The sequence below is a fragment of the Pantherophis guttatus genome, chromosome 4 (assembly GCF_059756535.1).
Source record: "Pantherophis guttatus breed Tessera chromosome 4, ASM5975653v1, whole genome shotgun sequence".
NCBI classification, from domain to species: domain Eukaryota; kingdom Metazoa; phylum Chordata; class Lepidosauria; order Squamata; family Colubridae; genus Pantherophis; species Pantherophis guttatus.
The window spans coordinates 19,115,909-19,125,176 of record NC_142066.1 but is presented as its reverse complement, the minus strand read 5'-3'; the positions used below and the strand labels follow the sequence as shown (position 1 = coordinate 19,125,176).

Here is a 9,268-nt window from a genome sequence, read left to right as displayed (position 1 = left end):
GAAATGCACTGTCTGTTATCCTATTTTGTCAAAACACAGACACAGAAGCAATGTGAAGTCAATATCATTAAGCCAAATATACAACTACATCATTATCTCTGTCTCTTCCTCTGTCTCCCTCCTATTCACATACATACATACATACATACATACATACATACATACATACATACTCTCTCTCTCACACTCACACAGATAAAGAGAGTGATAAATTAATATACAAACAAATACAATGAATTGAATTTTTATAATCATTGCTTTTATCATATATATCAAATTATTGTCCCAAACTGAGGGGAAAAACCCCTATTGCCTGAAAGTAAACAATTTGGCTTTATTCAAATAAGCCAAGTCTCAATAAGCCCTTTCATTTCTTTATTAGTTGCTCCTTCTTATTCAAATCAGGTCTCAGAATAATGATATAGCACTTGGGGGAAAAGATGCAGCCCAGTAATCCAGCTGCTGAGGCCAAAATGGAAAAGATTTCCACAGCAACCACATATTTTCCCTTTGTACTCCAGTAGGTGGGAACAAATGACACCCAGACACTGCAAAAGACCAACATGCTGAAGGTGATGAATTTGGCTTCGTTGAAGCTATCAGGTAAATTCCTAGCCAGGAAGGCCACCGTGAAGGTGACAGCAGTCAAGAATCCCATGAAGCCAAGGACAGTATAAAACATTGTGGTTGAACCTTCATTACATTCCAAGACAATTTCTTCAACCATGGAGTGCATGTCTGAATCTGGAAATGGGGGAGAAATTGCCAACCACACTGCACAAATGGTGAATTGAACCATGAAGACAGATAGGACAATCGTGTTGGCCATTCTTCTCCCCACCCATTTCCTCATTTTGGAGCCTGGCTTGGTGGCCATAAAGGCAAGAACTACTATGGTTGTTTTACCCAAAATACAAGAAAGAGCTATAGAGAAAGTGATGCCAAAAGTACTTTGTCGCAAGAGACATTTCACTTGATCAGGTTGCCCAATGAAGAGCAGAGTGCAAAGGAAGGAGAGCAGGAGAGCAATGAGAAGAATGTAGGTGAGGTTCCTGTTGTTGGCTTTGACAATGGGAGTGTCCTGGTGTTTAATGAAGATTCCCAACACCATAGCTGAGATGACAGAAAAGGAAACTGAAATTGTTACCAAAGAAATACCCAGCGGCTCTTGGAAAGTCAAATAAGTTACAGTTTTTGGAAGACAATTATCTCGACCTTTGTTTGGATGTTGATCCTCTGGACATGGGAAACAATCATCTAAGTCTGGGGAAAAAGAACAAATAAAACTGTTTCACAGAACCATTATAGGTTTTAAGCAGGAATAATTAATTACATACTTTATTTACTAAGATACTATGCCTTCATATTATTTTTCCTGAAAATAATATATAGTGAAATGCACTAACTAATTCAGTGTTCAATTTCAATATCCCTTAAGATATACAGTTGCATCATAATCTGTATATTATACTTCTACTCTCCAGGTAGAATAAGAAGTAAAAATAGTTTAAATATATACATATTACATACATATGTGTATGTAATGGAGTACCCCAAGGCTCTGTTTTAGGCCCAGTGCTCTTCAACATCATCAATGACTTGGACGAGGGAATAGATGGGGAACTCATCAAATTTGCAGATGACACCAAGATGGCAGGAATAGCCAACACTCCAGAAGATAGGCTCAAGATACAGAAGGACTTGAATATTGGGCGCTATCTAACAAAATGAAATTCAACAGTGAAAAAGGTAAGGTTCTATATTTAGGCAAGAAAAACAAAATGCACAGGTACAGTATATGTGGTACCTTGCTCAACAGTAGTAACTGTGAAAGGGATCTTGGAGTCTTAGTGGACAACCATTTAAGTATGAGCCAGCAGTGTGCAGCAGCTGCCAAAAAAGCCAACAGAGTTCTAGGCTGCATAAACAGAGGGATAGAATCAAGATCATTTGAAATGTTAATACCACTTTATAATGCCTTGGTAAGGCCACATTTGGAATACTACATTCAGTTTTGGTCGCCACGATGTAAAAAAGATGTTGAGACTTTAGAAAGAGTGCAAAGAAGAGCTACAAAGATGATTAGGGGACTGGAGGCTAAAACATATGAAGAATGGTTACAGGGATTGGGTATGTCTAGTTTAATGAAAAGAAGGACTAGGGGAGAGATGTTAGCAGTGTTCCAATATTTCAGGTGTTGCCACAAAAAAGAGGGAGTCAAACAATTCTCCAAAGCACTTAAGGGTAGGACAAGAAGCAATGGGTGGAAAGTAATCAAGGAGAGAAGCAATTTAGAACTAAGGAGAAATTTCCTGAACAATTAATCAGTGGAACCACTTACCTCCAGAAGTTGTGAATGCTCCAAAACTGGAAGTTTTTATGTGCTTTTGAACTGCTAGGTTGGCAGAAGCTGGGGCAAGTAATGGGAGCTCACCCCATTACGCAGCATTAGGGATTCGAACCACTGAACTGGCGACCTTTCGATTGACAAGCTCAGGGTCTTAGCCACTGAGCTTTCAATCACCATAATACTGTTGAAAAATTCAACCCCATTTATATTTATTAAATTGATGATATATTCAATATATTCCTTTGCTCACCCATTTGGTTAGCTATCTTCCCTTCTGGACACCGTCGACAGTTGTAGCAGCAAGATAATTTCCCTTCTACTTTTAGCTTGCTGTAGCCGAAAGGACATTTCTTGTTACAGATGGAAAGAGGCAATGTCTGTTCATAAATAAAATGAGATTTCTTTCATATGAAGAATCTATGTGTTGACAGTGCCCATTTCATCAATTATACATACCCAAATTCTTCACATCCTCATCAATCCTTAGTGTCCCATTTTCATCATTTTCTTTTGTTTTAAATTAAACCAAAAGATAGCAATAGCACTTAGACTTATATACTGCTTCACAGTGCTTTACAGATCTCTCTAAGCAGTTTTACAGAGTCAGCATATTGAGCCCAACAATCTGGGCCATCATTTTACCTACCTTGGAAGGATGGAAGTCTCAGTCAATGTTGACCCTGGTGAGATACAAACTGCCGAAAGCCGACAGGCTGCTGAAGTAGCCTGCAGTATTGCACTTTAACCACTGTGTCACTTAGGCTCTTTAATTCATTTTTTCCTCAATCCTTACCAACCAGAAGAGGTGTGAACTTCAACTGCCAGAATTCCCCAGCCAGTATGTTGAAGTTTGGAGTTGAAGTCCACACTTCATAAACTTGCTGAGTTTGAGACAATTGCTTAACATTTACCATTTTTTTCTTGCTTCCATTGACTCATGCCCAGTTCTGAGACACAGCCTGGAGAAGTTTTCTTGCAAAGATTTTAAGAAGTGATTTACTATGTCCTGCTTTCTAGAGATCAGAATCATTCAGTTCGCTTTGTGCTTGAGGGAGGACTAGAACCAGTGGTGGTATTCAGTCAGTTTGGGTTGGTTCTGGTGAACCGGTAGTTATATTGCTGGCTGGCCCTGCCCTGGCCTTTCCAGGAGTCCCCACATGCCCCATTTTGGCTCCCAGGTAAGTGCAGGGAGACCTCCTAGGCACAAAATAGGGTGCGGGGGCGCAGTGTGTCCCCTCCCCTTGGGGCCTGTTTTCACTCCCAGAGGCTGCACGGAGGCCTAGTAGGCCCAAAATGGGGCACGGGGGGAGGATGGCACGTCCCCTCCCCCATGGCCTCTTTTTGCTCCCAGGGTGGTGTAGGAGGCCGAGTGCTGCCTATCACACCCTCTGGCCATGCCCACCATGGCCACACTTACTCAGCCAGTCATTAGGACAGAGAACTGGTTGTTAAATTATTTGAACTGCACCACTGACTTGAACCTCACATTCTCTTTAATAGCAATAGCACTTAGACTTATATACCACTTCACAGTGCTTTACAGCCCTCTCTAATTGGTTTACAGAGTCAGCATATTGCCCCCAACAATCTGGGTCCTCATTTTACCCACCTTGGAAGGATGGAAGGCTGAGTCAACCTGGAGCCTGGTGAGATTCAAACTGCCAAATTGCATTCAGCTGGCAGTCAGCAGAAGTAGCCTGCAGTACTTCTAACCACAAGTGCCATAGCTTTAATGATTTGTAAAGAGTATGATCATTCCCTCATTCAACCATTGCCACAAGATACTTATTAACTTAATGTAAACCCTAACCCTAAACCTGTGAATTTACTAAGCTGAACTGAGTATAGTGTAATTTATAAATCAGTTTTTTAGAACTCTAATCCCATCACCATCATACAGCCTTTTTCACTGATTGGTATATGTTGTTTATTATTATTATATACACAAAAATGACAGTATACACAGCAAACGAGATAACCATGCTGGATTTCGTATCACAAATCACTAGTCGAACATTTCCCAAGGGTTTAGGACTGTGTGATGTATCGGCGGATTATGCAGATCCCAGTAAGGTGGCCTTCTGCAGCTGACCAATGGTGATCTTGTCTGCACCAATTGTTTTTAAGTGTTTGCCTAGGTCTTTAGGCACAGCACCCAGTGTGCCGAGTACCACTGGGACCACCTGCCCTGGTTTATGCCAGAGTCTCTGCAGTTCTACAGTATTCTCAAGTCCTGATATCTGGTGACTTTTTCAAATAGTTTCTCATCGATTCTGCTGTCACCAGATATGGCAATGTCGACAATCCACACTTTTTTCTTGTCCACAATTGTGATATCCAGGGTATTGTGTTCTAAAACTTTGTCAGTCTGTATTCAGAAGTCCCACAGCAGTTTTGCATGCTCATTTTCGACCACTTTTTCAGGCTTATGATCCTACCAGTTCTTTGCTACAAGCAGATGGTAGTTGTGACACAAGTTCCAGTGGACCATCTGAGCGACTGTGTTGTGACGTTGTTTGTAGTCAATCTGAGCTATTGTCTTTCAACAGCTCAGTATGTGGTCAGTCTGCTTCTTTGCAGAGTCTGCATTCGGGGTCATTAGCAGATTTTTCTATTCTGGCTTTGATTACATTTGTTCTGATGGCTTGTTCTTGGGCTGCAAGAATCAGGCCTTCTGGCTCTTTCTTCAATGTTCTGTTGGTCAGCCATAACCAGGTCTTTTCCTTATCTACTTTTCCTTGGATCTTTTCAAGGAACTGTCCATGCAGTGCTTTATTACACCAGCTGTCAGCCTGAGTTTACATCACTGTTTTCCTATATTGATTCTTGGTTTGCTGCACTTTGAACAGCTTCCTCTTGTTGATCATCAAAGCTGGTTCAACACTGTCTTTCACATAATCTGCCAGAGCATGCTTCTCTTCTTCGACTGTCTGCTTCACTTGCAAAAGTCCTCTGCCTCCTGCTTTTCTGGGTAAATATAACCTGTCAACATCACTACGTGGGTGCAACGCATAGTGTATGGTCATCAGTTTTCTTGTTTTCCTATCCAGGCTGTCCAGCTCTGCCTGTGTCCAGTTCATGATCCCAGCAGCATATTTGATGACGGGTATGGCCCAAGTATTTATAGCGTTGATGGTGTTACCGCCATTCAGTTTCCTGACCCTTTGTGTATATTCTTTGCTGACCACATTTTTTACTTGCCCATGCTTGATGTTGTCGAGCTCCAGTATGCCCAGGTATTTGTAGGCTTTGGGTTGCTGGCACTTGATGGTTTGTCCATTGCACATTTCAATTCCATCACTGTCTACTATCTTTCCTTTCTTCAGTGCCACTGTGGCGCATTTGTTCAGTCCGAACTCCATGCTGATGTCAGTGCTGAAAATTCGAACTATATTGGTCAGTGACTGGATCTCAATTTCTGATTTTCCATATAGCTTCAGGTCATCCATGTACAGCAGGTGAGAGATTTTTTGTGAGTTTTTAACAGTTTGATAACCCAGGTTAGTTAGGGGGGGTCATGGCAATGATGAACAACAAAGGTGACAAAGAATCACCCTGGAAAATCCCTCTTTTGATGTTGACCAGTCCGTAGCTTTCACTTCCAATAAACAGTTCTGTTTTCCAGGACTTCATCACATTTGCAATGAAAGTACCAATGCACTTGCATATTCCGATGACGTCCAGGCACTTGATGATCCAGCTGTGCGGTAGTGAATCAAATGCTTTCTTGTAATCAATCCAAGTTGTATGCAGATTTGTTTTATGGCTTTTGCAGTTCTCTAGAATCAGTTTGTCAATCAGGAGCTGATCCTTTGTGCCTCTGCTTCCTTGTTTGTTTCCTTTCTGCTCTACTGGCAAGATGTTATTCGCTTCTAGGTAGTCCTGGATCCTGTCAGCTATAATGCTGGTCAGCAGCTTGAACATGGTTGGTAGACACGTTATTGGCCTGTAGTTTGCAGGTGTTGCCCCTTTTTCTGGGTCCTTCTGTATCAAATAGGTTTTTCCAGCTGTTAACCATTCACTGATGTTTCCTGTCTGCAGCATCTCATTGAATTGTTTGGCCATTTTTCCATGCAGGCTGGTCAAGTATTTGAGCCAAAAGCCATGCAGATGATGATTGTTGTTGTTGTTGTTGTTGTTGTTGTTGTTGTTGTTGTTGTTTTAAAAAATCAACCTCTAGCCTTTTAATGACTTTTCTTTATCTTACTTTAGTTATTAAATTGATATGCTCCCCAACAGCATAAATGCTATCAACAGTGACTGAGTGATTTTTATGCATAGTATGTAATCACTTGGATTAGCATAATTACCATAATCAGCTGGCTAGGCCAATAAATAGTATTTCCAGCAGAAACTATTTATCTATCTATCTATCTATCTATCTATCTATCTATCTATCTATCTATCTATCTATTTGTCAAGCATATATAAGATAACAGGTAAAAGAATAAACATAATTTGAATACATGAAAAGAGTAAGTAAAAAGGAATATTAGGACAGGGATGGTAGGCACACTGGTGCACTTATGCACACCCTTTACAGACCTCTTAGGAATGGGGTGAGGTCAAGAGTAGACAGTTTAAGGTTAAAGTTTTGGGGGTTTGGGGAAGAAACCACAGAATCAGGTAGTGCATTCCAGGCACTGACCACTCTGTTACTGAAGTCATATTTTCTGCCATTGAGTTTGGAGCAGTTTACCTTGAGTTTATATCTATTATTTGCTTTTGTATTGTTGTGGTTGGAGCTGAAGTAGTCATTGACAGGTATGACAGGTATGACATTGTGGCAGATAATTTTATGTAGTACACTTAGGTCGGACTAAAGTTGGCATAGTTCTAAGCTGTCTAAATCCAAAATTTGAAATCTGGTGGCATAAGGTATTTTATTGCGGGTAGAGGAATGGAGGACTCTTCTCGCAAAATATCTCTGGACTCTGTCGATTGTATTTATGTCTGATATGCAGTGCGGGTTCCAGACAGATGAGCTGATTTCAAGAATTGGTCTAGCAAATGTTTTGTATGCTCTAGTTAATAGTACAACATTACCAGAGAAGAAGCTACCCAAGATTAGGTTAACAACTCTTAATGCCTTTTGGCAATGTTGTTACAGTGGGCTCTGGCACTTTGATCTTTAGAAATGAGTACTCCAAGGTTCTTGACAGAGTGAGGGTCATCTACAAGGTCATATCCATCTAATTTGTATTTTATTTTATTTTTTTGCCAATGTGCAAGACAGAGCATTTATTGGTTGAGATTTGAAGTTGCGATTTGTTAGACCAATCTGACACATAGTCAAGGTCTTTTTGAAGGGTAGTTGCATTCTCAGTGGTGTTGAACAGTTTCACATCATCAGCAAAGAGAACACAGTTTTAACAAAGAGTTTCTGCTCCCCATTTCATCCCTTTCAGGGGAGACAAATATAAATTTAAATCTAAGGAGATGAAATAAAAAAACTTGACTATGCCATTTTAAAAATATTTTTACTCTGTTGGAATAAATTGTTTCTTTCCATTAAGCTCTAGACCATTGATGGCTAACCTTTTTGCCATCGCATGCCAAAAGTGGGGGGAGCATGGGGGTCACATGCGTGCATGCCCACACCCATAATTCAATGCGTCCTGCCCCCTGGACATGCGTGCATGAGCCCCCCCAGCTTTTGGCATGCGATGGCATGGTGGGCCCAGTAGGTCCATTTTTCGCCCTCCCCAGGCTCCAGAGGCTTTCTTAGAGCCTGGGGAAGGCAAAAACGGCCTTCCCCACTCCCCCAGAGGCCCTCCAGAGGCTGGAAACAGCCAATTTCCTGACTTCTGGTGGGCCCGGATGGCCCGAAAATCAGCTGGCTGGTGCATGCATGCACGCTGGAACTGAATTAGGGCAACGCTCATGTGCCCACATATATGGCTCCATGTACCACCTGTTGCACACATGCCATAAGTTTGCCATCACGGTTCTAGGTTCATAATGGCAAACCTATAGCACATGTGCCAGAAGTGGCACACAGAGCCATCTCTCATGACATGCTAACCATCGTCTGCTGGGGAACTGCTCTTTTGGTTTCTGGCGCTCCCCACCCCATACACCCTCCCATTTCGGCACTTGGTGCCAAAAAGTTTTGCCAACACTGCTCTAGACTGTCATTGTTTAATTTATGTGGTTAAACACATCCTGACTATTTCAGATATCCTATTCAATTGTCCTTTATAAAGCTCAGCAATTGCTCAGAAGTAGAGTTACCACCTCACAAAACCATCTACTGGGATTCAAATAGAAAAAAAAATCTATTTTCTTCAGGGTACAAATATGTATATAATCAACTGATGTTTAGTTTCAGGCTTCTTCAAGAAAGGACATTTTTATACAATACACTGGAGTTGCATGCATAATTATTTCACTTAAGCATGTACTGTTTTTGATCTGTATTCATTTTGTAATATATATTTGCTTTCTACTTTATCATATACCGATTTATCTTACTGTTTTATCTTAGCTTAATCCAATTTCATTGCATTGAACCTGATGCTTATGCATTGATATGGTCAACTGACTAATCAGTAAAATCTAGTACAATTACTGGGATAATTTTGCCTTGGAGCTAAATAAAGGTTGTCAGCATTTAAATTTTAAATCACCAATTTATATTTTAGCAGTTTATGTTCACATCGCATATAAAAAAAATTGAGGTTGCTAAATCCAAAGATTGTTGTTGTGACAATTATTTAATCATTTACTTCTGTGGATCAATGAATACATTATTTCCTAAAAATTGAAAAATGAGACACACCTGGTTAAATACATGGGGCCAAACAGCATTCTTTGCAGAAATGGTGAGTAGCTTGTCTGGGGGAGCCATGGGGTCGATCTTTCCAATTTGGACTTTCAGAAAGGACTTGTTTGGAAATGTGACCCAATTGAAAATAT

General features: G+C 40.7%; 1 protein-coding gene and 1 pseudogene across 1 annotated transcript; both read right to left on the bottom strand.

Moving 5' to 3' along the window:
* Window positions 1-228: 228 nt before the first annotated feature.
* On the bottom strand, window positions 229-3,281 carry LOC117673025 (vomeronasal type-2 receptor 26-like). The gene is made up of 2 exons (XM_087893450.1): window positions 3,262-3,281; window positions 229-1,286 (listed from the first exon to the last, which is right to left on the bottom strand). The coding sequence occupies exons 1-2, from the start codon at window positions 3,279-3,281 to the stop codon at window positions 368-370; spliced, it is 939 nt and encodes a 312-aa protein (XP_087749576.1). The 3' UTR covers window positions 229-367.
* A 1,123-nt stretch (window positions 3,282-4,404) lies between these two features.
* LOC148113842 (uncharacterized) lies at window positions 4,405-6,274 on the bottom strand (annotated as a pseudogene).
* Window positions 6,275-9,268: the final 2,994 nt, after the last annotated feature.